This window comes from Amphiura filiformis, chromosome 11 (assembly GCF_039555335.1).
Source record: "Amphiura filiformis chromosome 11, Afil_fr2py, whole genome shotgun sequence".
Classification (NCBI taxonomy): domain Eukaryota; kingdom Metazoa; phylum Echinodermata; class Ophiuroidea; order Amphilepidida; family Amphiuridae; genus Amphiura; species Amphiura filiformis.
This window is the reverse complement of record NC_092638.1, coordinates 48,708,857-48,724,879: the sequence shown is the minus strand read 5'-3', so window position 1 is coordinate 48,724,879 and position 16,023 is coordinate 48,708,857. Positions and strand designations below refer to the sequence as shown.

The following is a 16,023-nucleotide window of genomic DNA, read 5'->3' as shown; positions in this document are numbered from 1 at the left end:
GAATTTTCAGAATGCCCTCCAAATAACCGATGCGCAGTTATTAACCTCTAATTAATTTGTGAAAAATTACTATTGTAACCATATAGCATGGTCTGTATCTACTTCAGAGAGAAGGTACCGGTTCACTTCATCCAAACCCATTTCGTCCTATGACAATTTGTGGGTTTTGAACATGTCTACTTCAATGGGAGATTTGTGGGCAATAAAATATTTCGTTTTCATGGAAAGAGATGTTTTATGAAAAAAGGTGAAAAATTTAAATGTAAATGAAGAAATTTTAGGAAAACGACAATTTTAACGATTTTTTTCAGTGAAAAAAGTTAGAATTCCCTCTTGGAGCAATATTGATCGTATAACCTAGAAAACCTGGTTGAATGAAGTTAGCTAACCCCTATATAATCATTGCTTTGTATGCATCCATTACATTTCATTATTTTCTTCTTCGAAAATGCATCAACAATATTACACATTTTCCCCATGTGAATATAACGAGTGACTTAATCAAATTTCTGATTTATAACACACGTCATACCTGCACTTAATCAAAATTGATACACTCGTCGCTAGCGACGAGTACCTAATCATTGACCAATCAGATGACTAAAAATTTGTGCCCTGAAATGTACAAATAAACTGATTGGTTAAAACGCAATCGCTCACTTGAAGCGAATGAAGCTTATTTCCATCTATTACACCTAACTTATTAGGGGAGTGAACACGGACGTTTCTCAGAGGGATAATACTTATGACCGGGACTTGTGATATCACAGAAAACTTGGTGAAGATGTGTAACGGTTCCGTTATACAATATTGTGCCGTCTGCTTCAGTTATTGTTAAAGGTACTCGACCAGATTGGCAGACTCATCTCTCCATCAAAACAAACATAGCATTTCACGCAGTCTGAAGTACACTGCGAACCGTAAAATGTATACATTTGTAAACGCGGTTGCTGAAAGAAAAAGTCAAGTTGCATTATACTTTGATCAGCTCGCAATCGGCGGGAATTATTAAGCTTTTATCACTACGCCGAAAAGTAGATCGACGTTAAGAGCGATATAGTAGACCTGTCTTCAAGTACATGACTTCAATTAATAATTTGTTTTAATTCTTGCAAAATTTCACAAGCCAATTCTCCAAATAAAATATATGGATATTAATCCGCGATGTAATAAGGCCCGCCGATTACGAGCTGATCAAACTGTACATGTCTGTGAGTAAATAGCTAAACAACAACCTAAAACAGAACCAACTGACCAGCAGGGGATCTTTAAATAAAGTAAATATGAGTAGCACATAGGCATTGAAACGAACAGGTTTGATGAATTGGAATTACTTTGAAAGCCCTAGCCGACAGAGTAGTTTTGCCTTGTTTGTCCTTGAACGGTGTGCAGACAATGGCGGCGCCATGGAGGCATGGAGGGGGAATATCTCCAGTCACAACGCTCTACCCCAGATGCCCCAGTAACAATTACCACAATTTTAACTTTTTGTGGCAATTTGCGTAAAGGTTTTTGATTCCCCTGAAATTCACTTTGCCCCTCTTACTTCCGAAAACATTTCTGATGCCGCCACTGAGGGTAGAAATAAGTCAGTGCAAATTTCGTTTGTTAACCAACACCAAATAAAATATTAAAGGAACACTCCGGCAATCACAACATTATCAAACTCATATTGACCATAAAAATGAATAAAAACAGCCGGCTCTTAACACACGATATTCAAAATTCCCGCGCCGAAATTGTCTAGGGCAATGACGTCAAGGTTATTTGTACTCAATTGTCGTCAGCCTTCATTGTGCTACTGGGACGTCATTGCCATAGACGTCATTGCCACAGTCAATTTCGGTGCCCGGGAAATGTGAATATCGCGTGGTGAGAGACGACTGTTTTTATTTGTTTTTAAGGTATTATGATCACCATCTGCTGAAGACGCTAGTTGAAGTTAAATCTTAAATTCATTTTATCTACCACTATGTATGAATATCCACCTGTATACAATATGAGTTTGTTTTAAATAAAACAAAACCACGTAATTATTGCTTAATAATTGTTTTTCTAACATACAAGGCATATTGTTGTGATTGCTGGAGTGTTCCTTTAAATTCCATAATAAACTGAGCTCAAAAAGAAACCACAAGGTCATATCTTGAAATCCTGTCCATCAAATTGAACCAAAATTACACACAGATTTACTTCAATACTCTACTCTTAACACATGTCAGTAACCAAGCAGTTATCCAACTGACACAACAGCAAAATGCACTGACATGGGACAGCTTCCTGGACCACATTCACAGCCCAGCCCTGTTTCATGAAAAAAGTGTATGAAAAGCAGAAAGCAGCACCATTTTATCATCTGTGCAAGGATCTTGCGTGCATTCTCACAGATTTTTTGTCCTGGGTGCCAAATGTTGGGCTGTGAAAGTGAAGGAAGTCCAGGAAGCTGTCCCATGACAGTGCATTTTGCTGTTGTGTCAGTTGGACAACTGCTTGGTTATTGACATGTGTTTTGAGTAGATTATTAAGGTAATCCTGTGTGTAATTTTGGTTCATTTTGATTGACAGCATTTTAAGATATGACCTTGTGATTCACAAGTTGTAAAAAATTATAAGTTTCTTTTTGAGCTCAGTTTAGTTTCGACTGTGCTGGATGTAAGTTTAATATTTCGTTAAGTTTTTGTTTTGTCGAAATCAATATAGAAACTGAATGCAAAATGCCTTTGGAGTCACGTATAACCTATGTATAAATTTGCATCTTAGATATAAATTTTGATTTGCGAAATCAATATACATGTATAAACATAATACAACATTGCCTCAAGCCGTACACAACGCTAAAATCTGTTATGCCTTTTCGGTAATGACACGTTCGCGGAGTATAATATTATTCATTATTTGTACACTGTATTTTCATATGATAGGAATTCCAAAATATTGAAATCAAAGAGAATTTCATTTCCTTGATATTAAATCGAGTATTTCAACAAAACTATCTTTGTAAGGTTGCTAGCATTTTGTTTAGAAACACCCGTAGTCGCTCCATATTGACGAACATTTGATATCTTTTTCCAAGACAGGAAACGCATTTCCAAGAAGTATTAAAGTGACGCTCTGCCTGACTGCCTGAAGCAGTCTGCTTCTGTAAGAAAAAACGCAGTAGGCCTGTGAGCAACTTATCAAAAAAAAAATACTGCTTTTATTGAATAAATCTCCTCAAAATCTTCTCTTAGCAACTACTACGTTTAATCTTGGAGGCATACAGTTTGAATCAATCTGTTCACAAAGTTAAAGGCATTATCTGCTGCATAGTGCAGTTATGCTGCACAGCAAACTTCATTCGACCTTTGTAGTACTTAAACCTGGTTAACAGGAAATTACTCCATCAAAATCAATCGATAAAGTCTAGTCTATCCTCCACATTGAATGGTGGACTGCACTTGCCAATCAATAATCACCCACTTGAATCACCGACCAAAGTTATGGACAGATATGGGAGCTGTTTTTGCTGTTATCTGTCATTTACATATCAGGGTGGTACGAACATTTGCAGATGCCCCACATACTAAGTTTTTAGCCTACATGTAATGTATACGGTACTATGTATACTGGGGTACCTTTGTGTTACATAGTAAAAAAATAAAATGTTTCAAACATTTTACCTACACTCATTTGAAGTGGTTCATCCTCCTGAACTTTTTGACATCTTTTTTTAATGGAAATCGGTTAAAAATTGAGAGAGTGTAGGCAAAAACAGTCACAAAGTAGATGGGATTCAACCCCACCTCTTTTTGCCGCATTAATGATCATTCTGAGCAAGTATTAATCTTTTAAATGACCTTCTGTATTTATTTACTTGGTTTAGATGTCTGGGAGTTCATTTAGACATTTTTTTACTAGATTCAAATTTCATGCCAAACGTCATAAGAAAATAATTAAAAATAATTTTAAAACAGGATAAAAAAGTAATATAGAATAAATTAGCCTGAATTTAAGACGTAAATGAATCTTCTAAGTGAACGAATACTCAAGAGACAATGTTTTGAAATGCAAGCTGCACATCAAAATGTAACAAAACCACCTTTTTGGGCACCCCAGTACATGACGCAGGATCATACATTATTCTTGATTGACAGCAAGTACAAAAAATATCCGTCAAGTGGTTTAGCTTTAAGAGTACTACACCCTGGCCAATTTTGTGCCTATTTTTGCATTTTTCTCAAAATTTATAGTGGATTGGTGACAAGTAAGATATGTATATAGGGGCAAGGACTACAACTACTGCACTGAAAATTCAGCAACTCACAGCAAGTAGTTATTGATTTATTGATCAAATATTGGTTTTCCTCATTTTTGACTGTAACTCCACAACTGTTGTCTGTGTTGAAATAAAATTTCCAGTGCAGTAGTTGTAGTCCTTGCCCCTATAATATACATATCTTACTTGTCACCAATGCGCTATAATTTTTGAGAGAAATGCACAAATAGGCAAAAAATTGGCCAGGGGTGTAGTACCCCCTTAATGCCCTTCGGAAGAGAGTGGTCTACAAGTGAGTGATAGTCACTAAAAGTTGCATTCGATTTACACAGGGAAATTTGCAGGCCATGCCGTGCCCCACTTCCTAAAACACCAAAGTGCGAATATTTCCAAATATCTAAATTAGCTAAAAATTTAGGACATGTTACAAAACTATATTTCCTAGAATTTCCTAGAGTACAATAAATATTGGCCGGTTATTTTTTACACAGTGACATTAACTAGGATATGCCCTATACCTCTAACATACACTGTTTGTAGAGGTCACACCTCAATGGTGAGATCACTGTGTATTTTGTATAGGAAAATGAACAGTAGCTGCAGTATGGGTTATTAGCATTAGAATTGTAAATTTGCATGACCATATTTTGAATGACCAGTATGATATGTGAACTCAATGAATTGACAGGATATGTTTTCCAATGCCTGGAAAGTATGATTTATTGATTTACGTTGTTATTGTTTGAGGTGAACGTTACTATGAGCGTGTTTCTACAGAGCCAAATACCGTTTCGGAAACGGTATGGAACCGTTAATCACTCCTGTGGAAACAACCTCCAACGCCTTTTTGCAACGCCTTTTCATCGCCAACGGAAACCTCGTTGGAGTAGGTTTTTGCCGTTGACGAAGCGGGTAGATTTTCTGTGGAAACAGACCTAAGCGGTAACTTGCCGATTATTGAGCAAAATGGCTGTTAATCAACATGTTAATTGCATGACAAAAACATTAATAACAGCCGGGGCAACATAACAAGTCCAAACTATAAAGCCACAATTTCTCCGTGATACGGAAAAACAGAAAAACTCACGGAATTCGGGGTTTGCTCACGGAAATTTGTAAATGCTACAAAATAGTGAAAAACTGTGTAAAATGTAAAACTTTGCTGTTGATTTGCAAAATATAACAAAAAAAAGTGATATTTTAGCAATAATCAACCATTAAACAATCCATTCCAGCATTAATTCTAGCTAGGCCTACGATGCAAGATTTTGGCCATACTATCGTAAAAGGTAAGACAAAATACACTTTTAAAACATGTTTGCCATTCAGATTAAACGGCATGAACACGAACACGCCAAAAGCAAAAACCTGTCTGTGGAAACAGCAGGTTAAACGGTAAGATAACGGTAAGATAGCGTTATCCATTTAGCGGTAACTTTGTGGTGCGCCTGTAGAAACACGCTAAGTCGTTGACCTGATCAATAATTATAAGTAAATATGATTTCGTGGGTTTTTCTGTGTGTCTTAGGTTTGTTAATCGGAAATATATTTAATGACACTTTAAACAACCACACAATACACCTTCCCATACAAATACACACACCAAAATACTCCGCCTATCCCACTCCCCACAAACACCCCACAGGATCACATTTATTATACATATATAGTTGGCTTGCAATATGATAAAGGTGATAAATCCAGGCCTAATTACTGGTAATTACCCCCTTTGGTTAATTTTACTCCCAGCTGGACAAATCTACGCCAATGATAAACCTAATCTGGCTTGAGTATTTTACTATCCAACCACACACGAAAACTATAGAGACCCCATGGCAAACCACTGAGATGCAAGACAAACCATAGAGGGCGACAAAATACAGACTGCTAAAACAACAGAACAAAACACTTTGAGTATAGAAACCAACAGGGAGTTACAGTTACAGCCAGATCAGGAATCCTTTACGACCATGCAGTCAATGGTATTATCGCTATACGGTGAAGGTGATTGCAAAGATGAGTTTGTCGATTAAATTGACAAATGAGGTTTGATTATGCCTTGTTTATTGACATTGGTGTCTTACACACGACTGTATAAAATCCAGTTTGAATTGGAATTGTGGACTTCAAAACCTGTGCCTATAATCAAATGCAGTAAACCTTTGACGAGCGCGTATTTTAAGTATACATCGCGTATTTACTGCGTCTCTGATTGGCTGCTGAAGCAATCTGCTGTTGCCGAGTGGAAATTTATGAATGAACTGTGCGCCGTACGCGTTGTTAAGCTCCGAGTTTGCAACATCGCGGTAGTCGCGCTCGTTAAAGGTTTGCAGCATTTGATTATAGTACGCAATGTTTGTTAAATTTGTCTTATGCGACGTTGTCTTATTCGTAATTTGAGACATCGGATGAAATACCAGAGTCGTAAACTTTGGTACTTTCACCGGGTATTTTCCAGATATCAATAAAACAAACCATCGATATCATCTCGGAAATTTAAAAATACTCGTAATAATATTGAGTATCTGCAATCCACTCATGTTTACCATGCATTGTGCACTACCATAATCAACTCCCCATTTGTTGTCGTGCTTATGAAATTTGATCAATATCATGGCAGTATTGACGTGGCAGAAGCAAAAGTCAAACTCTGTCTTTTTATCAGTCATATCTCTAGTATTTCGTAATCATTTTTTTATTACACCCAGCACTCACATGCCAAATAAGATAATATCGCGTAACCATGGTAACCTTTTCAGTTTCTATTTTTTTGGACTCTGGAATCTTTCTTAATTCAATTAGCAGTTCTTAACAACGAATCATATAGGGTACTACTACTTGCTTGAAGCTATAGAAGCACTTGACAGCAAGAAATTGGTTTTCTTCAGACAGAGCCCAAAAAGGTTCTTATTACCCGAAAGAACAATTGCTGGTGCTTTATATACATTTCTCCGGGTTCCTTCTCATATACCACATAAAGTATAAATATATTTGTGTGTAGAATCTTCATTTTGAAAAGTGTTTATGTGCTGACAAATTAGTTTTTATTGAGAATAAACAAATTATTGTAAATACATTGTAAATGCATGAAAGTGACAAAGATGCCAGTTGCCTTCACATTGATCAAATGTATGTATCAAAGTCTGCTTAATACGCTATGGACGAGCGATTGACCGATGATAAATAAGATGGATCGTTAGATATTTCACGTCAAGTACAAAGCAGTTTAGTGGCTAACATGTGTTCGCTCATCACTCGCGGATGATGCATATAAATTCAGCTCGCAATTTTGGTGGCATAGACATACGTGGCAGACAATCGTCATTAGCAGTGATGTTGAGTGGCTGAGTTGGGTTGGCAAAAAACAGACAGGCGTGCTTTTTCACTACTCATTACTGTGCTACTGCTTGTACTTGCATCACACTCTGCAGCGACACAGGCGATACGAGCATCTCAGTCGACGAAGGCTCTATACTGCAGCTCTTAGTTAAACCAATCAAAACCCTGGGACCGGAGCACACACACTCATACACGCCACATTATAAAGACATCATATGGAAACCTACGGGATATAAGCACTAGTGGTGATAATGATGATGCGCATTTCAAGTACTTTATTGGCCAGCTCTGATTGAACGGATATCTACATTCTGTCGTCTGCTTCTAAGTTTTGTCTATAATTTGGCGGGAAATAATACCAAAAGGCAGTGTTCTTCAAATATTACAAAAATTGATCAAACCTTGTATTGGATTTGTATTTGTTGCTTCAATATCCTATATAATCACACGGTGTTCTTGCAAAAGTCAGAAGCAAAACCAGGATCTTTTGCAGTGTGAAATATATTTGTGATTGGTGGAGCATTTCAGCATGTAACATCATTAGTCATTGGTCATCTCCTGGCCGTAGGGGTGTTTGCATATAAAAGATAAACACTCACACTTACCGGATCTGGATATGTCTTAGGTGTTGGATTGGCGGGTTTATATCTACGTGGTGTGCTCGTAAAAGTTGAATACAAGCGCTGGATTTATTGGACGTAAATAAGTTGTTTCCTAAACAACTTCATATTGTTTCTGCAATACGCGGATTTTGGTAGGTGGATGATACCGTCATGCAGAGTATATCTATCTTTGAAACATAAATTTTACTTGAACAGTGAAGTGAGAAGGAATCAAATTGATGAAAGTGCTAGTGGCGAGTTTGAATTTACGCTTAACCCCGATGGATTTTACGAGACCATAGTTACTGTCACTTCATTAATTGCAACTAGTGTTGAAATATAGACCCCGATACAGGCACCGTAATAGAATGAATTGAAGAGCGTCAGGTATAATAAATCAGTACTAAACACGATTTTTGTCAGTAAGTGACGAGCCACTATGGCAAATGAATATAAATATTTGGGCTAATCACCGTTGTATGTTGTGATGAATAATACTCTCTGTGTTCATGACAGTTGTATGCAGTGATTAAAGTGCTTTGATGGAATAGCCTTTGGATAGAGACTGTCATACACTTTAAGAGCCACTTAAGACATTTTAGCCGTTCGGACGCAGACATTAGAATTAATATTGTTCATAAAGTATAATCAAAAATGGCATCCAAAGCGTCAACCCCAGATTCTGAAATCGTTCCAGCACCGTTGCAAAACCAGTATCGTCTAGTAGTTGCAGGTTCTCCAAAAGTTGGTAAAACTGCCATTGTATCGCGATTTTTAAACGGTAAATTTGACGATCAATACACTCCTACCATTGAGGATTTCCATCGTAAGATGTACAAGATCAAAGGACAGATGTACCAACTGGATATTCTGGATATGTCTGGAAATAACCCATTCCCTGCAATCCATAAACTCTCCATATTAACAGGTAAGGGAACTATAAGCACTCTGTTTATACTCTGCGTGATATTCATAGGCATCAAGATAAAAAGTCCCCGGTTTTGAGACATTTTCTCAAAATATCAAGAATCAATGAACCGATACTATGCATGTTTATACTCATTTTGATGCATTCTTCATGCTGATTCCAAATATGTGACCCGGCAGCACAAACGAGCCGTAAATTCCCTAAATTGTATTCTAAGTTATGGTGTAAAATGTGTACGAAGGTCGTATTCATCGGTCACTTAAGCTGGCGCGACATCTGTCTTATTTGGATAGTCACAACACCAATCAATAATCCTATTATTGAAGTGGGTAATAAGCTTCTACCTTAGATGGCTATAGAACTTTTAATAGCTCTGGTCTTTGTTTGCTTTTGCTAAATCCTTTTCAAGTGGTGGGTTATTTGTATATGTATGCATAACCAACAATTAACAATGAGAGAACCTTCTTAAACCTCGTTGACTTGGGGATGATTTAAAATGACCGCCAATTATGACTGTTTGGTATTTATTGCCAGCAATGTGGAAAAAGAGACACACATAGAAACGAAAAAAACTATAATTTTGTTGAAGGAGCAAAGTCTAACTAACCATAACTCCGCTTCTGGATATCGTTTGAAGTCAAATGATATACCATTTTTAAGTTTATGATGTTTATTTTTTAAATACGCAATAAAACAAAATTGACCGGGGGAGGAAGTTATAGCCGTGGACGGTCACATATGGTCATGAAAATTCTGTAATTTTTCAGCTTTTAAAGAAAATTTAGAACTTGTCGTCTGCAGTCAACACCCGCGTGGACAGGGGTAATTAAAAAGCAGATTTGACCTGTTGATCCAATAAAGGACCATACTGGGAAGGAAACCCCCTTAATACCAAAACGACTTTCCCTACGTAACTGTCCATTCCTGCATTTGAATGAATTCATGACCCCTCCTTTATATTAACAACAAGTTGTCCTTTTAGAGTAAAATCGATGATCTTACTTGGCGTAACCGAAGCTTAGCTACACTGTATGGGGAGAGTGAATATTAGTCAAATCCTCCCCGCTTATTCTCAAAAATAAGATAACTGTTTAGTTTCAAAAATCACGATATTTACCCCGGACTGAATTCTATATTGCCAAACTCAGTGAATAATATTATTTTTATAGGTGCCATGCTCTGTGTTGAAAACTGAAAATAAGATGTGGCCTTGGGCCGCTATGCTCAGTTGTTATGAAGTGTACTGAGCCCTTTTTATGGTTCCTCCTTCGTGTAAGCATACACAGAATTAGCTTTTTGTCAAGACTACATTGAGGGATTAGACAGCTTTATTCCCACTCAGCTGTATAAGGCATGTCTTGATACACACGGAGGTTTTAGATTGACAACTTCTATGCTCACTATAAAGACCCATTCAGTGATCTCAGCGCAAGTGTGAAAAAATTAAAATTGTTTATAAATTGCTTAAAAGTGAAGGAGAAGCCATTCAAATTGTCATTTGGTATTTTTGAAATGACAAATTTGGCAAAAACGAAGAAAACAGCAGTAATGACGAAGTTGAAGCCCTATTCAAATACATGTAGCTAATTTAGATTCTGGCAGTATCTAAATTACAGATTCGTGTAAAATGTTTTATTTTGTCTTAAATACACGGCTTTCGGCTGAACCACTCGCAGGCTATATTAGCACAACTATGACAATGACAGCGGTACCAAAATCTGAATTTTGATGATTTTTACGATCGTCCGGATGAGCAAATCACTGAATTGCGAATTGTCACAGTGTTGCGAATTTGTCTGTGCGAGTCAACTATACCATACTTACAGCAAACTACCGTTTGCAATTTCAAACGCCCATATGTATTACCAGTGTGTTGTGCTCTGTAACGCTAATTATAGTTTGAAGTTACAAATTGGAATAAGTAATGACATTTCATCACAATGTGTGACCACTAGAAAAGTACTGGTCATTATTGACACTAATGACACTATAATCAATGGGAACGAGGCCGGGAACAGGGATGGTGTAGGATGGCTGATTATCAATTTAGGACCTCTAGGGATCAAAGAGATTTAGAGAGATGAATGCGCGAATAGAATACGACAACATTGATTATATTAATAATTGTAACACAATATACAAATGTACAAACACTGACCAACTTGCGGGTTGGAATATTAATTGTTGCCAAAAATAAGGATTAACCGACAGCGGCAGGGCACTTTTTCTTATTACCCGGTACTCCTTGGCACAGCAAATGTGTGTGGGATGGGGAGGGGGTGGAGTGGGTAGAGTCTGGATGTGGTGTGAGAGATTGTAGGGTATGGGGTGTGTGTGTGGTATGTATGTGAGGGACAGAGTTCGTATAGATGTATTTCTTAAGCATAATTGTGGTGTGATCAAGCAAAATCTGAAGTCCGGCATATTCAATTTTCAGTTCCCACATTATTGTATAAGACATTTGTAAAGCTACATTTTGCAGAAAACCCCATTGAAACTGAACATTTAGTTTAAAAGATATGAAAGAGGTATTTCCAAAACAAAAGACAGCAAAAGAAATCAATATTTCCGACTTCCTACTGATTTTGATTGATTAAGGGTGGTCTTAACCCTGGAATTATGGAAACTTTCGGGCTTCATAACTGCTAAATTATTAGTCTAAAGAATATAAAAGTATACACTGGAAATGACTTGCTGAATTCATCAAATTTGGGCCAAAATGCTCATTTTGGAGAAAATCCAAAAAAACGGGTTTTTGGCCCAAATTTTTCAGTGTAACGTAACAAAAAATTGTTTGGCCAAAAATTTTTTATTCATTTTAAAAACTAGATAAAAATATCTAGGGACCGTTTTTTATTTTTTGAATATGACCAACTTTGAGAAATTTGCACCAAAAATGGTCAAAAATGCAAAATTTTCTAAAAATCATAAAAAGCCTGATTTTCGCCCAAATTTCAAATATTTTTGGTGAAGTTGGTCAAAATTCAAAAAAATGAAAAAAATGTCCCTAGATATTTTTATCTAGTTTTTAAAAATTAATAAAAAAAAAATTTGGCCAAACTATTTTTTTTTTACGTTGCACGAAAAATGTGGGCCAAAAAACCCCGTTTTTTGGTATTTTCTCCAAAAATTAGCATTTTGGCCCAAATTGGACCTCACAGATGAATTCATCAAGTCATTTCCATTCTAAAAATGTATACTTTTATATTCTTTAGACTAATAAATTAGCAGTTATGAGGCCCGAAAGTTTTCATAATTCCAGGGTTCAGACCAACCTTAAGAGACAGGACAAATCTACATTGTTTGATGCATACATCATAGTGGTAGAGTAAGTGACCATTTTGTGCTTGTAGGGCACGGTTGTTTGATATGATCATTTATTAAATCTTCTAACAAACAAAACATAATGTTTAATTCTAGACCTGGACAATACCAACAACTATCATAATAATTTGTACATATATTTCCAGCTCTTTTTAACACACATTTTCGTTTCTTTTTCAACTTATTCATCTTTTTCTGCTTTTTTGTGGTATTTGTAATTCTATAAACTGTATATTTATATGCCAATTGCGATTGAGGGCGCTATTTAGATATATTTTGAATTTAATTTAGCCATATAATATTATTATTCCTAACATTTCATGATAAAAAGTGTTTTGAACATTTCATTGCTATTTGTTACTGTTTTTCTAATGTTTTAATTGTATTATACCAGTGTCTACCCCTTGTAAGGATGAAAACACGATTTAAGATAAATAGTGCCATCAGTATTCACCTTTTCTTAAAAATGACATAGTTTTACATACTATCAAACAACCGTGTTGTGAGGAAATTGCTATTACACTTGCTTTCTACAATAGACTTGCTTTGTACACAATGTGTACATGCATGCGTGCCCATTTGTTAGTATCAGCATTATTTTTGTGAGAAAATCTCAACACAGGAGAGACCATATTGATATTACACTTGCCTTTTACACATCGAGCAGATTTGGGGAGTGCGAACACTCACACGAGCTCGTGTGTTGGTTTGGATGCATGTAATAGTGCGAGCCACTTGTTAAAGGGGGGGGGGGGGGAACCCTATCGGTTTAGGAAATGGATTCTCTTCAAACTTACATACAATGGCAAATATTGTCCCCTTTATCCATCTATGTGAGAAAACGGGAACAATTTCAGCATAAATGTGAATAATTAGCATATTAGCAAGCCAATACACTGGTACGCGTGAATTGCATTCTGGTCAGGCATCCTGAAACAACGGCCGAGCGTATGTCCCGGTGGAAACAGGAAGTGTTCGCCTTGGCACTGAAAACCGGCGCGCCCCTGTACACTTTTATACCCTCTATTTATACTGAATAATCTTAAAAAACATTACATATCACTGCACTCATTCTCATTCTTGACAAGATAGCCCATGCTGTATTTACTTCGCTTAATTATTTCTTTATTTTTAGCTATATGATGCACATTTTCACATATTTATGATTTTGTTTTGTTTTATTTTTAAACTAATTTTTTAATGGGGGGAGGTGCTCTCATAATTTTTTTCATATTCCTCGTATCATGCTTGACAAGATAGGTTATGTTTCCTTATTTATTTCGCCTCTTATGTATTTCTTTATTTTTGTTTTTTGTTTTATATCATTATAGCGCCATCTATAGTTTGACATTTGGGGGCCTATTTGATGTATTTTTGCGGACGAATTGGTACTGGGGTGAAGTCTTCCGAATCTGTTCCGATTTCATTCTATGACTACCCAAAACTCCCGTGTCGTGTAAAATGCGAACAACTGGTAACCTGTAAAAACCGATGTGTTTCATGATTTCTCCGGAAATACATCGACTTGGAGCGTCAAATTTCAGGATAGTAATGAGAAAAATAGTATCTATTATGTGATACCAAAACCTCATCAACAATGAAAAAAATTGGGGGGATGATGCTGTCGATCGGGTTACGGACCTTTAAAACTTCGGATGTGATTTTATATATTCGTTACTGTCTTCGCCCAATCTTTATAATATCGGGCTGTCAATGTATAATCATTGTGTTCTTGGAAATAGGAAAAGCGTTCGTAAACCAACTTGCATATCATAATGATATTGGATGTTTGTCTCTCATAAGTGGTCCCTAGCCAATTCGCCATTACGTAAGCATTTGCTTACGACATCAAATGTCTACGTGTCCTTTTTAGTGGGAATGCAATATCTGAAATAATGCAAAAACTGATTTTATGTCAGTCGACCTTCTACGAATGAGTAACAAATGTATTGGGTTTTTACATTGAAAGCTATATTGAAAGATTTCATTTCCACACCATTTTCACTTTTTGCGAATGAAAATGTCTTTTAATGATGAATTTGGATTTGGAATAATATATACCGTTACATTTGGATGGAATGCCAAGATCTTTCTCAGTGGGTTTTTTTAAAAAGTGGAACAGCCCATTAACCCTGTCGCCGGCCCGGATCGCCGGCAGACGACAAATCCTAAATTTTCTTTAAAAGTTGAATAATTACAGAGTTGTACATTTTCATTACCATATTTGGAATCAGCATGAAAAAAGCATTAAAATGAGTATAAACAAGCCTATTATTGGTTCAGTAGTTCTTCAGATAGCTCTTGATATTTTGATAAAATGTCTCAAAACTTGGACTTTTTTACCTAAAAGTATTAATCTGCCCTCCCATTTAAAGGAGTATTTCGTGATCCTAGCATCCTCTATTTATGTCATTTTTCATTAGATATCCACGAAAAAAACCTATTCCCAAAATTTCAGTTGATTCCGATTTTGCGTTCGCGAGTTATGCATGATTATGTGTATTACACTGCTCCATAGACAATGCGTTGTAATTTCGTTCTGGTGCACCAGAACGAAATTCAAATTTCACGATATCTTTGCTAAACGAATTAAGCTGCAAGAAATATTTTGTACATAAACATTATGTAGCCAGAGGTTTCCAGTGATATAAAAATCTCAACTTTTTTTTGAGAAAAGTGGGGGGATGAGGCTGTGGATCACGAAATGCCCTTTTAAAACGCAATATCTACTTTCTTAATTACCGGTAGATTCTTTGTTTTACATTAGGAGCAGTACACATTAAAAACGTAGTATCCACTGTACTATCTATCATAGAAAAGTGAGATTTTCTAATTTTTGCAACAAATATGTGTGCTGACATATACTCTACAAGTGATAGGACCGAGAGCCATAATCCTTTTATTTTATAAATGTTGGAGGCACCAACACGCTCTTGAATAGAGCTTCGCAATTTTCAATACTATTGCCATCTTCCTTCATATTAATTTTATATGAAAAAAAACCTAATAAAATCATTTACACTTCACTTTTAAGCTATATCAAATATAGTTTTGCTTTTGACAGGTCACTGATAGAGTCTTCAACATCGACAGGCTAAATTTAATCAAAATTTGTTTACAATTATTATTTTTCTAATAAAAAGAAACACTTGACCGGCAAGTTGACCTCCAACCAATGATTTTTTTTGCATCGGCAATTAAACCTTATTCACTAAAATCAAAGCAAAGTATTTCCAGTACCTTAAAAGCAAAGGGAGATTTCTCAAATATATTAGTGCACTTCAAGTTTACGCAATTTTATGCATCAACCAGTATCAACATTTTGTTTTGGACAACCAGTGCAAGAGATAATGCAAAAAACGGTAGTTGTATATACAATGGTAATGCAAATAGTAATTACTTGTTATGTTAATTGAGTTAAGAAGCGCATACGTGTTCTTAATAATTCATATATTTGTGAAAGAAAGCAAATTTTTGTATCCAAAGGTACACTATTCAACAAATTTAAAGTCTCAGACTCATTTATTCGTATTTGCAAAAACAGTAAATGCGCAGTGTGCTGGCCATATATAAAT

At 36.1% G+C, this 16,023-nt stretch overlaps 1 protein-coding gene across 1 annotated transcript in view; it reads left to right on the top strand.

Moving 5' to 3' along the window:
- Nucleotides 1–7,644: 7,644 nt before the first annotated feature.
- LOC140164923 (GTP-binding protein Rhes-like) overlaps nt 7,645–16,023 on the top strand; it is an 86,910-nt gene continuing 78,531 nt past the window's right edge. Inside the window, exon 1 of the mRNA XM_072188321.1 lies at nt 7,645–9,124. Coding sequence (XP_072044422.1) covers nt 8,851–9,124 — 274 coding nt within the window. The 5' untranslated portion in view covers nt 7,645–8,850. The remainder of the gene's footprint in view (nt 9,125–16,023) is intronic.